A 21,444-nucleotide genomic window follows, 5' to 3' on the forward strand; every position below is an offset into this window, starting at 1 on the left:
CTGGGATATAAATAATTATAAATTGAGATGACAAAATCACTTATTAACCGCCCAGGAAAGGTTAGCAAACGTTAAATGATGTCTGCAGTCGCCCAGGTCACAATTGTTAGGACTCATTATAAACCCAGCTTTTAAAAAAACACTCCATTTTGTAGTGTAGTTAAATATTTACATTCCGAATATATTTACATTCCCCGTACGGTACTTACATTTACTTACGACAATACTGATAACGAATGAATTGATTCGCAGTGGAAACAGTGCTTCACCCAACTTTGTATGAGGGAGGGAGAAGTACCAGACTTCAGCTTATAGTGCAAAAGACTTTTGGCCTTTGTTGTAGTTGACCAGACTTACCAGAACAACATGGGGATCCTAGGTTACGCCAGTAGGCGTGGATGTAAAAGCAAAGTTAAGCCAATCAAGGGGAAGAGGTGTAAATTTCCAGTGATTTAATTTGATTTGATTTCTTTACTAAACTAGAAGTAAAAATGATTTTCAAAAGACACAGTTGCCTTAATTAATTCTTAACCCTGGTTTGCCGTTAAGAAGCCTTCAAATAATTGAATCTAGATTCAACAGAACCACGCCTATTTAAATTATTGCGGTTGACTAAGAGAGCTAAAGAGGTAACCAAGCTTGAAGAGGTGCATATGTTTAAAAGACATCAGTTAGCACCGTAAATTTAAGGCAGGAAGGCGCCAATTGACCCGCAAGAATCAGCATAGGCACAAAAGTTTTTCTCTTTTCAATTTTTGTGCAAGGATCAATCCAGAGAAACTTACCAAAGGTGTAAACAACAATGCGTTTGCCAATGCCGATTCCATTCGGACAGTTGGCGTCCTTAGTAGCTGGCTTCCTGTGATACTCATCCCGCGCTTTAGGTCCTGATTGACATTTGCCGTTATATCCCAGAGCAAAGAATTTGTAGCTTTTGTCAAACGCCAGCTCAGAACATTTATCTATCGCCTCTTGGGCTTTGTTTTGGTTCACCTCTTCCCTAAAGTCACCAAGGACGTCTGGTAATAGATTGCTTGCAGTGTTGAAGCAGGCAATTCTGCTGAATGATGGCACTGAGGGTACAACAGGAAAATGTTATTTCAATTAACGTTGTCGGATCAAAGCTTAATGCTTAAAGACATCTTCAAAGAGGCTGCCACCTCATCCATTTGATATCCTAACATTTCTTTCATCCAAATGGCTCGTCATCTTATATCTTCACTGGACGGACGAGGCATAGCTGATTTTGATGAACTTATTGGTAGAAAAAATGCACAGAATCTTTTGGTCTTCCTTATAAATAGTTTCATACTTTGATCCGACAACGTTAATTGGAATAGCTGTGTACATTACATGAGCTGATATTATCTGATATATTTAATAATAATAATTAAAAAAAACATTTTGCAACTGATCTAGAAAATGTTTTACATTGCAATTGGTCACGCAATAGGTTTTCATCAAAATGTAAAAAACTGAACAACACATTATCTTGTGTTTCGCTATGTTACGTTGTGTTACCTTATGTCAATATGTCGTCTTATTGTAGTTGTATCATGCATTGTTACAATGTGTTGAATAATGACACAAAAAATAGTAACGTACGCACCTTGACAGTTTTTCCCGCTGTACCCTTGTTTGCACTGACAGTGATATAAAGATACGTCTTGAGCATCATTAGTGCACTTGGCTCCGTTCACACACGGCTTGCTGTCACACGGGTAGATTTGAACTGGAAAACAAATAAAAGGCGATAAAATAAAACAATAAAAGCCAAAGAGACAAAACAAAGAAACAAAAATAAACAGAGACTAAACAAATGAGTTTGCAACAAAGGATTTCATTCTAAATTTATTTTTCTTCTTGTTTTTGTTCAACTATTTCCATCATATTAGTACTTCAATAACACACTGACGCAAGCGAAGGCGGAACTAGCCTGATTCTCAGACGGTCAAGGTCGCTCGCGGCCAGACAGAGAGTGTGTGGCCGTGAGCGACTTGGACCGTCTGAGAATCAGGCTACGGAGGAATCAGACAACTCAGCACCAAACATTCTTACAAACTGGCTGGCCGGTTGCTGTGGGAGTGATCACAAATTTTCATGTACAAATTTGCCGAAAGAAAACGGAAACTTATTAAAAAAATTTAAGGAGCTAAAATGCAGGAAATAAATACCAGGACTTTACCATACCTTGACAGTTTCTGCCTTGAAACCAATCTCCACAGTCACAGACGTATTTCGCTGGGCTGCTTGTGCTACTCGAGCATTTTCTACTGTTCATACATGGATTGTTGGTGTCACATATAGTTTGAGCAACTAAGAAGAAAAATAACTAGTGAGAAGTACTGACTAATACTGATGTCTAAATCACAAGGACCCAAGGCCTTTCAATTAGCCTATGGTAATCATGGTCACATTTTGACACGCATTTTTATTTTCTCAGTTTGGAGTTTTGATTCTTTTAAACGAAGGGAAAAAATTATCGTCATAGTGATAAGGAAAAACCTCATTTCCATTTACTTTCAACACGCTCTTACATTCGCTACTACAAAACTAGTTTTGACGAAACTAGGTTTTGTAGTCGCGAATGTACTAAGAGCGAGTTAAAATGAATGCAAATGAGGTTTTTCCTTATCGCTATGATGTTGAGTAACACTTCTCGGCTTCGACAAGCAAGATTTCACAAAAAATTAGAACATTCTTATTAATTGGGCATCTTTTAGTTGGTGCCGATTTCTCTAGGTTCAATTTTAACGGTTTTTTTTTTTTTTTTTTTTTTGTTTAATTCATTAATTTGACAAATCGAGAATTAGACTAGCCTCAAGTCGTCTTTGTATTCGCCAAAAGAGTGATCGACGAGCGACTCCCACGAAAACCGGAATTTGAGAAAGTCTAATTACATTTTTATGACTTCAATGCTCATGAAATATTTACTCGATCTGCCCTTAGCTGGCATAGGAAACTAAAAACCAAGCTAAGACTAAACAGGTTTAAGTTGATTACCTTCACAGTTTACACCAGCGAACCAATCTTTGCACTTGCACTGATACTTGGACATGTCACTTGGATCGTTAACACACTGAGCACCATTTTGGCAGGGGTTGCTGTCACATGGATAGATTTGAGCTGTGGGAACAATTCAACAAAGCAATGGGTGAACAAGACAATAATAAATGACTTAAGAAAACTTCCAGGTATTTATGAAGTGTTCTCAAGATTATAAAACTATTGTTGCCCATTTCACCTTGGGCTAGTCAGCCTTACTAATAGGCCTTATTAGCGCCAAAAGGCACAAACCCCATCTTTCAAAGTCTCTAATCTAGCCCAGTTTTATATTCATTTCGACAAAACTCCAATGGTGTTTAATTCTTTCTGTGTTCTCCAGGCTATGTTGGTTGTACTTTCCGTTACAGTTAACGGATAAGAGCTTCTTTAGTGACATAGCCACAGCTCAAACGATGTCCATAATCCTCATGATAAGTCCACCATGCTTTTGTTATGCTCAGATGCATGCAATATAAGTTGTTTTACCTACCTTGACAATCATTACTAGCGCCATTCGCGACATGCACCACACACGTGCCTCCGTTTTGCAGCGTCACGCATGTTTGGCGTTAATCATCCCCGAAATTTGGCAATACCGTAATCATGTTTGTTTTTTTCAAGTAAGTTTTCTATCGTAAGTGGGGGAAAGGTAACGGAAAAGGTAATCAACAACAGATTAAGACTGGTATAAAGACAATCAAATAAGCAAGGAATTTTTTGCGGAAAACAAAAACATAAACAATAACAGGTATCTAATTTTAGCTCTGTCCTCAAAAGCAAGTACCTTCCTTAAGCTTTCTTCTCTGTTTTCACAATATTATCAAGGCAATATTTCAATTGTCTATTAAAAAAATTAAAGGTAATTCATCTTCTGTTCTCTTTGGATCAACTACACTCAGCATGTCTCGTTGTGTCCATTATGTAAACATTGCTCAGTTAATTAATCATGTGCAAACGCTCTGAGCCCGGTTTTCAAAAGCTAATCCACGATTAAAAGTTAACTGAGGTTTTCAGCTCGCTCGTTAAAAAGGTATTTAAAATCTAATTTTAAGCCAATGGTAAAGAAAAGCCAAAGTCAAAACTGAGGGACAGAAATATTTTTGAAAAATCTTCATTGTTTAGTAGTTAAACTCGAATCAAAATTCTCGTTAATCCAGGATTAGCTTAATCGGGCTTTGAACAACTGGCGCCTGGCTTTTAGTATAATATCGATCAACTATTGTGTTATGGAAGACGTTGTGGACAGTTTTAGGTGTTATTGTAAAACTAATACGATGGACGTAAAGAAAACCTATATAAAATCTTCTAAGCGGTCGACATATTGCTTCCATCACACAGGCGAGATAGATTCAGACATTTTACATTTCAGCTACTGCACAGATGAATGTTGAATATAAACGTGTGGTGAGTGCAGATACAATTATTATTATTATTTTTTTTTTATTTTTTACTTGGTGCGGCATGAAGTATAAAAAACTCATTTTTCATTTAGTAGACGCTTTAAGACATTGTATTCATTTTATTTCCTCCCGTTTACCTAAATACTACAACGTCATAAGATTAATGACTTTTCTTGTTGCACAAGTACTTTTTGGGACTTTTGTTGACCAAAAAACGTCAAGAAATGTTTTATGACAACGCCGTGTCGTGGACAACTGATCCACCAAATATGTTTTCACTGGTTCACTGCAACTGAGAAAAGCAAAGAAGAGAGCGGTATAGTGGATTTAATTTTAAGCGATGTGGTATGCTTTTTGGAATATTTATGCATGATGACCTCGATAACAATGCCGACGTCTATGATGAAAGTGGATGCGATGGCGATCACAACGATGACGATGACGTTAACTTCTTCGATAGGTTAATGGATACAGAGGTGGAAGCGAGTATTGAGGCGGAGATTAATTAATTAATTAATTAATTAATTAATCAATTCGTGTCTTTACTACTCATTTGATAACATATATATCAAATTAATATACTAATCTACGAAATAAACCATGAAAAAATGTTTAAAAAATGACTATTCAGTTAAGTTATATAGGTAGGGGATTGTGATTGTGATTATTATAGTAATTTATGATACTGGTAAATGTGACTGAAATTGTCGTTGTCATGATAACGGTGACTGTTAAACGCTGAAAAATGACACCAATTACGAGGATATCAACGATTAAGGTGATGATGATGATGATGATGATGATGCTTTTATAGGTTATTGTTTGATCCGTAAACAACATTATAATTATATTCCAATTCATAAGCATTAAACACGATGCATTTAAAAGACTCCCACGAGTCTCTTGAGCTAAGTGGTAGAGCTTCCGACCTAATAATCGAAAGGTTTTAGGTTCGACTCTGATAAGAGCACTTGGATTTCCTTTTTTTCCGGGGATGCCTATGTCTTCACTGGATAGTGCATCATTCTCTTTATTACGTTTAACTTGGTTGGTCACTGGTATCAGGGCTCCTGCTGGTATTACACAACAAGAAAAAAACAGATAGAACTTACTTTCACAGTTGTCCCCATTGAACCAGTCTCCACACTTACAGTAGTACCTATTAGGATCATTGAAGTGCACCACACACTTGCCTCCATTCTTGCACGGCTTTGCATTACACACGTTTCGACCAACAACCACAGGCCTCAGTCGATACACAAAGTTTGCCATTGCCCCACCGACCCCACCCACGCACTTTTCTGGAGGAGCGACGCCATGTTTGTCATAGGTGTCAACGATTTTGTCGTCTGTCCAGCACTCACCGTAATTCTGTACAGCAAAGTACTCGTAGTCCATATCACGGGCGAGATGCGCGCACCTCTCGACTGTTTCATTTGGATCTGACGTCTTGTATGTGGCTGTGAAACTGGCAAACCTGTTGTTCAGGAGTCGATCGTTTTTCTTTTCCAAATAACATCCGAAGGAAACTATTTTGGGAAGTAATTCTGAGGGGAAAAAAGATCTTTTACTTTAGTCATCACATGAATTCAGGTGAGATCGATTGTCCCTTCAAGGAGTCATTTTGATTAATGTAGTGACATGATAGTAGACCATCATAGAGACCACAATCTTCGCTAAAAACAAAATAGATTAGCGTCAGTCCGCCTGGGAGAGGGGACTACTCCTTTAAATGGACTATATGGTGAGACTCTGCTCGAAAGGGATTCAGTTCGCGAGCTTGAGGATAAAAAAGGGTGCAGAAACCTTTCATTGATGTATGTCATCTTTTTTCATCTTATACTCAAGGCATAAGTTAAAATATTTACATTTTGGCGGAAAATAAATTACTGTGTAGAAAGCGCGTTACTGAGTGTCATGTTACCATGTCAAAACACTAAAATTAGATGCACATCATGAAAATGGCATAACGCAAACACAAAACTTGAGGCTTCACTGTTGGTATAGCAAAATACCAGAACTGAATAACAGAACTGCAAGTCTAAATAGCAAAATACCAGAGCTGAATAAAAGAAGTGCATGTCTAAATGGCAAAATACCAAGTATTAATTTTAGCGGTAATCACACTTCATATGTACGCTTGTAGGAACAATATGATATTTGGCAACAATGAAAGAATAGTTAAGTACTTCCCAATGGTTTGATTTTTGGTGCCAGCCATATAAGATAGTTCTTTCAGATAAAATTTATTTTTGATTGACTTTTTCGTGCCACTAGTTAGAAAAGTGATTCCAGAAAAAAAAAATTCGAAAAGATGCTGGTTACTTCAAATGGAATGAAAGAACTTAAGTTAAAATTTTTGAATATGTGAATGACCATTTGCAGTTGTGAACACAAAGCAGTTGCTTTTAGTTAAAGCTGATATTAAAAATATAGAAATAGAGGTACAGGTATTATAAAAGGCTTAACAAGATGGATATAAGAATGTAAATGGAAGTATAACATGCATTGTTCACATTATTCAGACTGATGTTGGCACTTTTCCGAAAAGGTCCTAGGATGGCGAGTTCCAGATTTTGGCGCCCTCAAAGGAGCAGATTTTGGTCACTTACGTTTTTGCATGTAGCTTGCCAAGCTTACAAAGTTTGCAGGCATGAAAAGGCTTTTAACAAACAGATAAACTAGGTGCTTCAATCAGGCTTCGATCGAACTTTTGATAACTTTATGGTGCAAACTTACCAAACATCCTCAAACTTCTTAAAGTTCATAAAGAGAAAACAAAGAAAATCACTATCGCGAAGGAGGTTTGGAAATTGTGATCTTAATTATCATTACATTTGTTGAACTTTTGCTTTGAATTTCTCTAAGAATTACTATTAGTTGAAAAGCTATTTCAAACACTCGAAAGAATGTTTCATCCGATTTCCAAACACCGAAGTTGGTCAAAAAGAACTCGGCTGCACCTCGTATTTTGAGACCAATATTCGATGTTTTGAAATCGTATGAAACTCTCTTCCTCGTGTTTGATATGTTACTTGACTCACCAAAGGTGTACACGGCAATGCGGTTGCCTGAACCAATGCCGTTTGGACACTTGGAGTCTTTCGTGGAAGGTTTGGCGTGATATTCATCTCGTGCCTTCGGTCCTGATCGACATTTTCCACTGTATCCCAGAGCAAAGAACTTGTAGCCTTTCGCAATCGCCAACTCCGAACACTTGGCTATCACCTCCGCAGCTTTGTTTTGCTTCACCATATTTCTGAAGTCGCCAAGTGTGTCTGTTAGCAGATTATTTGCTGTGTTGAAGCACGCGATTCTGATGAATGGTGGTACTAGAAAGTAAATTATGAACAAGAGCAATTGGATAGTTTAGCAAAAAAAGTGTCCTTTCCTGCCTGTTGGCAGTTCCTAACATTTTACACTAAATACCTAGCTCTTATACGTCCATTTTGTTGGGTTATTTTCCAAGCTTTGCCCATTCTAAAGTTGAGTCTACCTACTTATACGCCAGAACGACCACTGCCAAAGTTTAAAATTTTTCTTCGCGCCGTTTATGACACTGTTGGACTATATCTACGATATTGACATGCCTTGTACATGGTCACTTGCAAAAGACTGCCATTGCCACCTTGGTTAACGGAAGATTTCTTAGTTGATGTATCTTACATGTTACATCTTACATCTTACATGGGTCTCGTTGTTCTGTGTTGCGCAATACCCGTTAGAGCCAGTCATTTTGTTCCTTGTATTTCTGTTTTGTTCTTGTACCTATTTTGATGTGTCCGAATAAAGCTGATAAATAAATAAATAACTCAAAAAACTTATATTGCTCCTTAACTCTTCATTTGTTTCTGAAGGCTGCGTATAAACTGGCCATTTGTCTTTAGACATTCCTTTGACCATCAAAGAGAAATTACTCTAAATTTATAAACCATTCGCACTTGTCGCCAACCCTTTGCTATGTCATCCACTGTGTCTCCATAAGCTCCATAATCGAACTGCTAAGTGAACTGGACATTTCAAAATCGTCTCTTGTTTATTACATACAGCCATTTTTCGTGGTAAGTTAAACGCATACCCTTTCAAGGGCAAGGAAGTCCAAATGTTGTACCTTGACAGTTTTTCCCGCTGTACCCTTGTTTGCACTGGCAGTGATATACAGATATATCCTGAGCATCATTAGTGCACTTGGCTCCGTTCAAACATGGCTTGCTTGCGCACGGGTATATCCGATCTGCAATAAGTTTGATTAGGGTCAAATTTGAGCTGTCGAACAACTGTTATAGGTCACTACAGGTACACTACATGAAATGATTTGAATATAAACACTTGCTCAAGTCGAACACAGTCATTATACAACAAAGTCTCTACGGAAAAATAGAAGGAAGTGGCAAGAATGTTACGACTCGTATAATAAAGATCAGTACACTTAAGGCTATCGCAATGGAAATAGCATGCACGATAAGGAGACACACGTATAAGGAATCAAACGTACACTGCTCATTACACAGTCATTATACATCAGTGTCCTTAAGGCTGTTTACTGAACGGTTTCAATTTTTCAACACCATTCGTACAACAAAAGTTGAGCGAATGGTGGGCGAATGTTGAGAATGAAAACAATGTTGTGTGGAGCCCGTGTAAACACTTACAACATCGTGCCAACAGTCGGGCTAGCCACGAAATTCATTGCGAGGAATCGGGAATTAATTCTGTGTGCCTGAAATTGTGTGACAAACGTTGAACGAAATTTTCAAACGGCTTTAACGTCATCCAACATTTCGAGACCAAAGTTTGACACTTCCGACAACGTTTGTTTTTCTAAATCCCCATCACTCTCTTTATTACGCACTTTATTACCCTCTCTCCAGAGATTAAGAGGGACTTTTTTGGGATAATGAAACAAACCAGACACAAATAATATTTCAAAAAGAGCATAATATGGTTTAGAAAATGTAGTTTCAATTAATTCTTACAAAAATAATTATTATTCAGTAAGATTTTTCAGGAGACGTGCTGCGTAGAATTAAGTGAATTTAAATGAAAAAAAAATTCACCTTTGCAGGTTTTCCCATTAAACCAGTCTCCACAATCGCAAACGTATTTCGCTGGACTGCTTGAGTTACTCAAGCATTTTCCACCGTTCAAACACGGGGGTTTGGTGTTACAAATGGTCTGGGAAACTAGGAAAAAGAATCATTTAGTAAGTATTTGTTGCCCTCGAAAATGACCTCCTATAGCATTCCATGTTGATGAAAAGTAGTGAGTTCATTTTAGTTAGTGATGACTAAGTAAATATAATAAAAATAAAGTTCTAGTAAAAAATTCTCAAATTTCATTGATTGTTTTCCAGCATGTATTATTATTTTGAAAAATCCCATAAAAAGAATAGGTGACCGTGTTCACGAATTAGGTGCAATACACTCAAGTTAGCAGATAATTGATAGCAATATTAACTTGACTTTAAAATATGTATCTATATGATCAGTTCTTGCTAATTTTTTTTGTCTTGTCTCGCCTCGACTAGCTTTGTGGCTATTTGCGGGACAAGCCCTTTATATAATCTGAATCTGTAAATAAATTTTTGTTGTTGTTGTTTTGCTATGTTTGGTAGACACAGGAATTACATATTAAATAAAGCAGAACTTCAAAACGATCCACAAAGAAATAAAATTCAAGAAGCATGATCAGCAATAAAATATAAATCTCTTTCAAAATATAAATTAAATTACTTTCAGTAATCTTTGATTTTATTGTATGACGGTTGGAGGAAAATTTAGTGACGTGAAAATGTTTGTTCAATCGATGGCCAAAACTTAAAGCAAATGTTAATAATGATGGCTTGCAATGATCATACATAATGAGAGTGTCGATTAAGTATTTTATTGTATTGTATTGTATTGTATTGTATTGTATTGTATTGTATTGTATTGATGACGATGACGAAAGCGGCAATAGATGATGATGATGATGATGATGATGATGATGATGATGATGATGATGATGATCATTGTTATGGTGATGATGATGAGTTCCCCACCGAATGCTGAGCTTCTCATCCACACAAAATTCGTCTACGAAGTTGCCCAAAATTCAAATTGAGCATCGCCAGTTTTATTAGTACTTAGTAGCCTGGTCCTTTTTTCGTGACGTCACCCCGTCCAAGACGGAAAATTGCCAAACCAACAAACATAAATATGTGGAATTGGATTCGCTTGAACCGTACCGTTTCAAGCCAGAACGCGTCTGCCATCCCGACGATGTAGAATTGGAAGATAATGAAAATAGCGAGTGAGTACAAGGTAAATGGTGGTGAACCTGTGAATTCTATGAAGCCTTTTTTGTCGCGGAAAATCCGACCGTCGGAAAACAGGATGGAAGGTACGATTTGTACTCGCTGTGCCGCAGTTAATTAATTGCGTGTCGGTTCAAGAATAAACATGTTTTTCATTATGTTAAATTAGTGTGTTTCATGTCTCTAATCCTCTTTCATTGCCTGGCGTTGTATTACGTATAGGGATTTAATGCATCACCAAAAAGGAAGCGTTCTCAATGGTTTGTCTTAGCCAGCTTTAACCAAGCTGTGTTAGGAACAGCAAAAGTGGACCTCCACTATTGCAATAGGTCTCCTGGCCCCTTTCCAATGCAGAATCGGTGAGAGCAATAATGGTTTATTTTTTCAATTTTCATAGCTTTTAAAGTTATTATGACATTAGAACTTTCGCACACATATATATTTTGAAGTTTCTTCGGAAGCACCAGTCTCTTGTCGCGGCGTAGCTGTTTCAGACTAGCTTCTTCGAAAGCCTCTCGTTTTTCCAGGCAAATTATGAAATGTTACAGTCCTTTCTTTATCTTTTTCGGTTGTTATAACAGCCTAGAACCGAAAACGACGGTATTTTCAGTCCATAACGAAAAGTGATGAAAATTTACCGCGGAAAAAAAATTACTGTCACTAGCAACCTTTGAGACTCGCGCCAACTTTCGTTCGACGGAATGACGTCACGTAGAAGAAACCAGGCAACTAAACGTAATTCAAAATGGTGGTAAAAAATGGTGATACTCAACTTGAATTTTGGAGAGGAATTTTGTATGGATCGGATGCTCTTCAGAAGCTCAAAAAACTGTGAGTAACTCAACTCAATGTCTACGTTTTATCGACGGATTAAAAAGTACACGAATTCAGGAATGACCTCCTTTAACTGTAAAGCAAATCTAATTACAGCAGATATTTTTGCCATACCTTCGCATCTGTCACCTACAAACCATTTTGGGCATACGCAGCGATACTTGGAGACATCTCGAGGGTCGTTCTTACATTGTCCACCATTCTGACACGGATTGCTGTCACATGGATAAGTTTGCACTGCGTACGACCAAAAAAAATATTCGCTGTAAACAATTCTTTAATAAATTTAAATAAAGAAATCATCATATAAATCGACAAAATGATACTTTTATACTTCAAATTATAGTTTATTCTCTTTTTGAAAGACATAGCATAACTTCTACTGGAAGTCCGACAGAAAATAAGGAATAAAACATTCTGTAGGCCTTTGATGACGTTAACGTAAAAGCGCCAGTTTACCAGCCGATATTCTTATTACCCTTGCAACATTTGTCATGTAGTTTAAAAAAATAAATAAAGACATATCTATTGTTGAAAACTGATGTCCCTCACCTTCGCAGTTTTTTCCACTGAACCATTTCGAACTGCAACCGCATTTGTACTGAGATGGATCCACAGTTATATCACTACTACAGTAACCACCATTACGGCACGGTTGGCTCTTACACGCACTAGAGGAAACTGTCAGAAAAAACAGACAACTGTTTCAAAGACAGAATTCTTTCCAAAGAAAAAGGTTGATTTCCACTATCTCTTATTTTCAGAAGCGTACGGAGGTGAATTTTTCGGTTGTGGCTTACTTTTTCCAGGGATAAAATTAACGAAAATCATAAGCAGAATAGTGTTGAGTAGAATTCGAATAATCGACGGACGCATTTTTATGTACGCAAATCTAACAAAATTGTAACTTTTTATGAGATGGAGAATCGCTAAATGAATCCTCGAGAGTGTTGATTCACTTGGTACAAATGGTTCTTGCTATCTGTTGTATGTTATACAAAATTGGAGGAGGGCCCGTTGATAGTTTTATCGACGCGTTTCAACTGTAGAATATGACACAGGCACAAGTCGTAAGTGACGTGGAGTAATCTAATTCAGTATGCAAGTAATATCTGAAAAAAAAATTAAATAAAAATGGTTCAAAAGACTCACCTTCACAGTTCGCACCAGTTATCCACTGAGGGCATTTGCAGTGGTATTTTGACTTATCTTTTCTGTTATTCACGCAGGTGCCGCCATTATAACACGGGCTACTATCACACGGAGTTATTTTAACTGATAAAAAGAGAAAAAATGTTAATATACTTAAAACATTTTCTGCAAGAGAGAAAAATCAATATGATAACATTTGTTAAGTGCGGATGACACAATTAACTGCAAGCTATTTAGGACGGTGCCTACTTTGTTACTGCGCATACGTTCTGCGCATCTGGAGATACTCGGTTTTCTTATGGGTGGGAAAGGAAATTTTTGCGCAGTTTAAAGCTATGCAGAGAGAACAGAACTTAGCAAGTGCTCTTGGAATCCAAAAAGAAAATTGGGAGTAACCATGCATTTTTCAGAGAAAATAAAGTTTTAATTTGGAAAAAAAAACGCCATACATTGCTTTAATATTTTACTGCTTTTTAGAATAGTCCTGAGATATGCTTTCCCCGCATAGTCATAAACCAAACAAAAATACTTCTTTATTAGCATACACCGTCCTTAATCAAAGATCTTAATAGACATCCCCCATGATGCCACAAAAGATATAAACTCCATTAGAAAAATAGTGTGCGATGCAACAAAAAAGCACAGGTTTTAACACAGAGTATCGACCACTTTTAGGGGACGAACCTCGCCCAAAAGTAAAAAATTAAAACTATTGACACGTTGCCTCTTACCTTCGCAATTGTCACCAATAAACCATTCCCCACACTGACAAATGTAGCCAAGAGCTGTGTTGGCGTCAGGGGTACATTTCCCTTTATTTTTGCAAGGATTGCTGTCGCATGGAGTTATTTTCACTTTGAAGAGAAACAAAGCGTTTTACCTTTGAACAGAAATGACAATACAAATCCACCTCACCTCGCCTCGTTTCTTCGATCTCGTAGGGAATTGAAACGGACAGGCGTATATTTATGCTAAGAATACATGTCGCTTGGTACTAACAAAGGTCTTCCTAACGTTCTCTGTATTGTGAAGTAAAACTGGAAGGTCTGGGGTAAACTTAACTTGATCCATCGTCTGATACTATCTTAGAAGTTTATATTCACTGTGACGAAAAATAACGCTGGAAATGTTCAATTAAAAAAAAAATCATTCACTTTTCATTTGTTTTTGTTTGTTTTTTTTCAGTTTTACAAAAAGCCATTTATTTATTTTTATTTATTTATTTATTTTGCCACACCGCAAATACAATGTAAACAAAACAAAATAGAAAAAAATAGATGCAACAATGGCGAGGAGACCTAAAAGAAACTATGAAGCTTAATATATTAATTAAGTCTTCTCAGTTAATATTTTACGAGATGAAATCAAAAAGAAGGTAAGAACACGGCGACGGGTACAATAACAATTTCATGTCAAAAGAAAAGCTACAAGAAAATGAAAACTAATAATAATTATTATAGAAAAACGCCTTAAGTGCTCTCTTAAAGATACAAAAAGCCATTGTTAAGTATTACTGCAGTAGGTGCGTTGACACGGACTGGTGGTCAAATTTCACCAACTAAAATAACTTGTTTTAGAGTGTAAGTAAGTGAGGCAAGCTGTGGGCAGTCCAGTCTGTAATTATGTGAATGATGATGAAGAAAACGGGCAACCGCACACTGCTTAAAATACGAGCAGGATTGTAGACTAACTTTGCCAAGTTGTTCAGCTGCCATTTATTGTTTGAGTCTGTTTTTGTTGTAAGAGTGATGGGTGAGGTGAAATTCAGTCTGTAATTATCTGAAACTGTGAAACAAATTGGACACCCACGTAGCTGAAAATATGGGATTTTGGAGCATGTTGGACTAATGACCATGTAATCACGTCAACAACATAGCCACGCCATGCATAACTTAACAGACTTTCTGACGTCCATAAAACGAGACGAAACTGCCATTATTTGCCTCCCTTTGAGTGGTAGTGGCCGACCCAAAGAAGACGACAGAACGGGAAAGTCCCCCACCAGCCCCAACCAAAAAACGGGGTTGACGTTGCTGTTGTGGTTCCTCAATTTCCCCATTGATGCAATGGCGCGTACTGACCAATCACTCACTCGTAAAAGCTCATGCTCTCGATCGGTTGTAAAGTCGATGTTGCCAGTGAATAATTACATTTTTAAAAGAAGTTATTATATCGTTATGATTAAGTGTGATAGCTCAGATATTATTAGAACACAGTTATGAGCCTGTTTTAAAACTTTACCTTCACAAGAAGTACCAGTGAAACCATCTCTGCACACGCATGGTTTCCCGGGAGAGTTGTTGCTACATATCCCACCGTTCAGGCACGGATTCACTGCACCACAGACGGAATTTATACCTACTGTTAATTGGATCAGATAAAAAGTGATCAGCATACTCGTGTTTCTATGAGTTTTAGCACATTCCAAACCGGTAGATAGGTTTTTGCTTTCGTTTTTGTTTTTTTGTTTTTGTTTTGTTTTTGTTTTTTTTTTGTCGTTGTTTTTGTTTTTGTTTTTTTTATTTGGGGGGGGGGAGGGGGTGCATTGATTGGCTACTTACACTTTGGATTGTATTTGCTATTCACATCACGGCAATGACTTGAATTTCGCGCGCGAGTCTTAAGAGACTTGAGGAGCTTATTCCAAAATGGCAACCAGTGTAACATCTTTTGTTCTCGTTCAAATAAGCCCTTCTTACGTCGTTCTTAGGCTTAAAAATTAAGAAAATATTTTACCATGAACAAAAAGAGAAGGGATAATTTGAATGCAAACAAAGGAATATTAAAATAATGTTATTTATTTTATTCAGGCTGATCCCATTTGCATCTATAAACAAAACACTTTTATCAATGGGAGTACTGAAAATAGAAGTCATTTTGACGGTTTATTGCAGCTGGCTATCCACCGTTTTGGTATGTACTAAAAAAATAATAGAAATTTAAATTGAAAACCACTGTTGTAGACCAATGTCTGTCTACAGAGGGAAATTTATGTGGAGAAAATCACAACGTTTTAGTGATTTGAATTATGAAAATAAATTAGTACTGATTCCTTTCTTACACAATGCTTTACCGGGTAACCACTCGCGTGCCATACCTTACAAGGAACGAGGTCGCGCACTTTAGTGTATCCCCCCACCCTCCTCCCACTACAACAGTCAGTCTGTACGCGAAATAACATTAATTATTCTATTTCCCATGGATATGGAAGAAGCAACAGAATTGTAGGAAAAGTTGGCTGGATTCGATTTGGTAGTAATCGAATAGACTGTAACCGAAGGGTGAAGAAGAACAAACAAATAAACAAAGTAACAAACTTAATGTATAATCAATTGAAAAAGTGCATTCATAGTGCTTAACAACTAATTGGCTACCTCCTGACTGACTGACTGACTGACTGACTGACTGACTGACTGACTGACTGACTGACTGACTGACTGACTGACTGACTGACTGACTGACTGGCCGACTGGCTGGATGTCTGACTAAGGGGACTTCCATTTGTCTGAACTGGCTTGCCAAACCCGTTTTATTCTAGTACTTCGAATTTCTTCAAAACAACGCGCACCATTTTCGGAGTGTTCATGTTTCAAGATTTTGCAGCACCGTCCCTCGAAAATAACGCATTCAATTTACAGATTGTAAGCGACTGATCAACTGACCAGACGACAAACTACAGCGGTTTTCAGTTGAGTGACGAAAGTAATTCTGCGTTTCCTTTGGTTTTGCTTTACTGGTTTCTATGATTGGTTGGCAAAGTTCGCGCCTTTTTCTCAACCAGTGGAAAGCCAAACCAAAACCATGCTTCGAGTTCTGATTGGCTGATTGTGTTGTTTACGGCTGTTGTAATTGACCAGAGAAATTACTTTGGTCTTGGTTTTACGACACTCAATTGAAAACCGTCGCTCTAATTATAACTAACAGATCCACTTACCCATCGACTATCTTACTAACAAAATGAAACGCTAATGAAGAGTGTACGGTTTTTTCCCGTATAGCAATACCTCCACCGCATTTTATGTTCCCGTTGCACGGCATTTGAGATGAGGGCTTGTTGAGCTGAGAAGCACACGCTGCATCTGGCAACGTTGTTGTTATTCCTTGTCCGTCTGTTAGTTGACATTCCACTTGCCGTGTCATAACACCACGTCTGCATGATTTTGAACACTTGAAGGGAAATGGAATATTAAATAAATACATAATGATTCTTCGATTACTCTAAGGATTTTCACAACGTAACATACAATTAATTAGAATCTAAAATCTCACGGATAGAACTTTTTTAAGAACTTGATTAACATATCCCAGCCAATGCCCCCCAAGTTCCCCGCTCCGATCTACATCGTAGTTCTTCGATTGTGTACAGAATTAGCACAAAAAAGGAGATCGTCTTTTCAACGAATTACCTCTTTAAAAGCAATATTTCACCTTTTAAGGTGAACTTCCTTCTCCTTTTTACTTCAATTTGCTGCAAAACTTTTATTTCATTCAAAACCTTTTGATAGAATCCCTAAAATAAACTGTGGCAAAAGGGCGAGGGTAAACTGACTAGCAGGTATTTGGGAGCCTTTTAACATCACCTGTCACCGCGGATGACATTTTTGTTTTTCTATCGAAAACTTGGTTCATTTTTTTAAGAACAACAAGCTTATCTATCATTAAAGTCGTTAAGGAGCACTATTTTTAATATTTATTATATGGCTGGCTCCGCGAGCGGGCAAGATGAGTCAAATCCTGCGCTGTGATTGGCTACCCGAGCGGGCAAGATGGAGCTATCTTGCTCGCTCGGGATTACCCGTTGCCCGTCCCCTTGGCATCGAAAGTTTAATCCCAACAACAATGCAATTAAACTTTTCTTCGATTTTCTCGTTGTTTTGGGGGAAAACGCTCACTAAAAAGTTCGGTAAACTCTTAACATTTACCTAAAGGAAAGGAAAGAGAATGGAATCGTCCTGGTGTAGTGAAAATTTTGTTTCAGCTACAATGAATGTGAGTTGAATCGGTGAGTTGCTCTGCGTGTAGTATTTTAGAGGTTTGAGGTTTTAGAATTGATTTTGTAAAACTTATTGTCTCAAGTCGAGTGCCAAATTGATAAGTTCTCTGAGTTTGCAATGACTGCATTTACATCATAGCGTAGTGGAAGTTGCGTTAAGTGTTTAGAGCAGTTCAGAAAAGTATTTTTTTCAAGTTCGCCGAAGAAGCTCACGATTTTAATTTAGCCGCGTCTTGCTTGTTGTAGACAACAAAATCTTATCAAAGTTTCGCCCAGTTTTCTGATTTACCCGCTCTTTTTTTGGCTTATGTTTGCATATAATCTCAAAATCTATCGTTTCATTCAAGAATTAATGATTGGAAGCCGAAAATTGTGTAAAAATGTTTATTATTTACGCCATCGCGCGATCGGCTGAAAATGGCGAGTTTGCCGGATTCCATTCAAATCTTCCCGCTCTTGCGAAAATCTAAATTTTTCGTTCTCAATAATTGTATACTCCCTTTAAGCCATTATAAAGTTAGAGCCCTAAGATAATTTGGGATTCCTTGTTTCCCACGATTACATGCTAATCCAAAAGTGCACTGAAAATAAATCTTGCACTGGCCGGCTATGAAGAATTTCTTTCCGAGTAGAGCAGTTTCATGTCCCGTTTTGTTTTGTTGTTGTAGTTTTAACTTGAAGGTAAAGCCATATAATAAATCCTTTATTGACCAAGCTTGTTCGGTCAAGATGGCTGGATATTGGCCTCGTTCTTTTTTTTTTTTTTTTGCGTTTTTATGGACCTCGACGAAACGCAAAAAAAGAACTTGGGCAATCTCCAGCCATCTTGACCTCACGCTTGGTCAATAACGCATATATATTGCTTTCCTCCATTTCTTGAAGCAACTCGAAGAGCATTTGTCACCTATTTTCGTTTTGACAAATTTTATTCCCCGATTAGCGGGTCAATCGACCTCACTTGGATGGTCAACCCTATGTTTATCTCTTGATTAGTCAAACTGAAGGATTCAATTTTTATCCCTCGATTAAGGTGATTTAATCGTAGGTTAGTGCTAATCGACTTTCCAGGAACCGGGATCTGGGCCCAGTTGTTCAAAGCCCGATTAAGCTAATCCTGGATTAACGTGAGCTTTGATTCGAGTTTAATTACTTATCAATAAAGATTCTTTAAAATGATTTTTGGCTCTCAGTTTGACTTAGACTTTTCTGTACCTTTAGCTTGAAATTAGGCTTTGAAATTACTTTTAAAGAGCGAGATGAAAACCTTGACTAACTTTTAATCGTAGATTAATGTTAATCACCATTCGAACAACCCGGCCCTGGTACATCGTAGAAGACTAAAAACAGTCCGGGCCGGGTTGTTCGAAAGCCGATTAACGCTTACCCACCGATTACAAGTTAACCGAGATTTTCATTTCGCGCATTAAAAATGATTTTAAAGGCTCATTTTAAGCTAATGGTAAAGAAAAGTCTGAGATAAGACTTAAGGACAAAAATCTTTTAGACGAATCGTTATGGGTTAGCAAATATACATGAATCAAAGTTCACGTTAACCCAGGATTAGCTTAATTGAGCTTTGAACAACTGGGGTCTAGATAGAGTTGAACCTTCTGATCCTGTCGAAAAGCCATCTTCTAAGAACATACTAACAATTATAAAAGTTTTAAACCAATTTTTCTCTTGTCTGTTTATCTATTACATTACCGTTGTCCAGTCTGAAGCAACAACCCACTTGCTAGGACAAGGCCACGCGCAGCAGTCTTCTCTCTCAGCAACATTAGCTGGTTTACCTGCTGAACAAGCTGAGTCCGATACCTTTACATATTTCGCAGATGACACTTGCTTTCGGCAGATCACCTCTCTCGTTCGCCGTCCCAGGCCGCAGGTCTTGGAGCACGGTGTCCAGTTTGAGATGAACCATCTGCAATTCGGAGAGGGAGAGTCTTAGATGCCGTGCAAGCAGGAAAAACTCGTTCATTGGTCTCGGGGACAGCATGCAGGTAAAATATGTTGGAGTAGTGAGAGAATGCCCGCGCATTTTGCCGTCACTCTCTCTCTCTCTCTCATTCAAGGTCAGGCATGATCAGAAAGATTAAATCAGTTCTTATACTGTAGATAAAGGAGGCGAGTTAACGTGGTAAAAGGTTACGACTAATCTTGTTAGTCAGTTTAAATGTATTAAATGTTTTTGCCCAAGTATAATGTAACAAAAGTTTACAACTTCTTTTACGATCTCGGTGGTTAGTTCTGGCAGTCACCGTTAACCTTGCTATTACAAAAGAGCGGGTAACGGCAAAATGGGACGATATTGGCGGCTTTGGAATTTAGAATAAGAATAAGACAAACACGACCACCGGAACCTATTGCTTTCACACATATTGACGAACCGTAACGTTAAAACCACATAAGCCATTTGATCATGAGGTTCATGTACATTTATGAATGAACATAACTGTGAGTATTGCAAGTATCATTCCAAGAAAATTCATGTACTTGTAAAAGTGGAATAGCTAAAACGAAAAAAAAAAAATACATACTTTAAGTTACCGTCGGTGCTCCCAAATTATGATACCTTTCACAAGCCAGAATGATCATTAATCACTTACTCTAAATCTAAGTACATTTGTCAACTTAATTCGTCAGTGTTATTTGAATCACATTTTTACGTTAATAGCCAATACTGAATCGGCTTACTAAACATTTCTCAGTATTCTTAATTATTCAAACGTGGCCTCCTCAAAGCCATTCAAATTATAGTTAAATTACCCAAATTAATACGTAAAACATAATTACATTAATTGGCATGTATAAATAAAATCTACTTAGGTTCACAGGCTTGGGTGTTGCACTCCTCAGAACTTGATGGCTTGGTAAGAGCATCACAAGCCTCGTCAGACACAATGGAGCTGTCTTTGGTTACGACGCAACGTACATTACGAGTCTTTAAACCTGAAAGAAAATGTCACGTGTGTAGACTGTTGAGCATTCTTAAGGTTAACACTTGTCGCGGTACCCTTGGGTTTGGTTGACTATCAAACATCGTCATTTATTAAAAGTAAAATATCTAACATTTTAAAAGTAAATACAAAAAATTCGAAGACCGATGGTTAAACCAGTTATCCCTATTCAGCCTGAGGTGTGATGAAGAAGTATAGAGCGCACGCGGTTACCTTAAATACTTAACTTTAGGGTGCGTTCGATTGACCCTCTTCCGAAATAGGAATCAGTTCATACAACGATGACAAGAAATCCGTCATAAAAGGTTTTAGGAGTTACTGGAGTACGAGACGGCTCTTAAATTGTCATGTGTCAGCGATAGTTTGCAGAATTGGCGTCCCAAATTTCTTAAAAAGAGAAATTTAACAGCTATTCCACTTATTCTTGTCTTATCAAAACACATCAAAATACTGTAACATACGGTAAACATTCTTTGCGTTATCTTAGGCCTAAGTTATGGGGAGATCCGCAAAAACTTTAAATACTTTTAAAAACAAGAATGACGTAGCATACGGTCACAAAAATGAGGTGCGTGACAACGAGGTCCAATCTGCAGTCTTGACACGAGGAAATCTCATAATTTCCTGGCTGTACACAGAGACCGAACGAAATTAGGAAGCGTTCTCGTTCCTCGAACGCAACAAGATTTGTAAATGTGATATACGTTTACTGGCGGATGACTTCATGGGATGTTCCCTCTGCTCATCATGACTATCTAATCCTATCAT

At 37.6% G+C, this 21,444-nt stretch overlaps 1 protein-coding gene across 3 annotated transcripts in view; it reads right to left on the minus strand.

The window, feature by feature from the left end:
* The window catches only part of LOC146468422 (A disintegrin and metalloproteinase with thrombospondin motifs 6-like), a 54,873-nt gene that overhangs the window by 1,270 nt on the left and 32,159 nt on the right, over positions 1-21,444 (minus strand). For 2 of the 3 annotated variants that reach the window (XM_085124602.1, XM_085124601.1), the window contains 16 exons: positions 20,542-20,668; positions 19,424-19,640; positions 16,731-16,893; positions 14,968-15,087; positions 13,458-13,580; positions 12,727-12,849; positions 12,127-12,255; positions 11,689-11,811; positions 9,503-9,628; positions 8,557-8,679; positions 7,490-7,777; positions 5,558-5,992; positions 3,004-3,126; positions 2,191-2,316; positions 1,610-1,732; positions 786-1,073 (listed from right to left, as the gene is read on the minus strand). In XM_085124602.1, the coding sequence (XP_084980728.1) occupies positions 786-1,073; positions 1,610-1,732; positions 2,191-2,316; positions 3,004-3,126; positions 5,558-5,992; positions 7,490-7,777; positions 8,557-8,679; positions 9,503-9,628; positions 11,689-11,811; positions 12,127-12,255; positions 12,727-12,849; positions 13,458-13,580; positions 14,968-15,087; positions 16,731-16,893; positions 19,424-19,640; positions 20,542-20,668 (2,757 nt within the window). Of the gene's footprint in view, positions 1-785; positions 1,074-1,609; positions 1,733-2,190; positions 2,317-3,003; positions 3,127-3,620; positions 4,738-5,557; positions 5,993-7,489; positions 7,778-8,556; positions 8,680-9,502; positions 9,629-11,688; positions 11,812-12,126; positions 12,256-12,726; positions 12,850-13,457; positions 13,581-14,967; positions 15,088-16,730; positions 16,894-19,423; positions 19,641-20,541; positions 20,669-21,444 lie in introns of those variants that run through there. The other variant, XM_085124603.1, reaches the window with a different exon arrangement.

The sequence above is a fragment of the Pavona decussata genome, unplaced genomic scaffold (genome assembly GCF_977016875.1).
Source record: "Pavona decussata unplaced genomic scaffold, jaPavDecu1.1 SCAFFOLD_131, whole genome shotgun sequence".
NCBI classification, from domain to species: domain Eukaryota; kingdom Metazoa; phylum Cnidaria; class Anthozoa; order Scleractinia; family Agariciidae; genus Pavona; species Pavona decussata.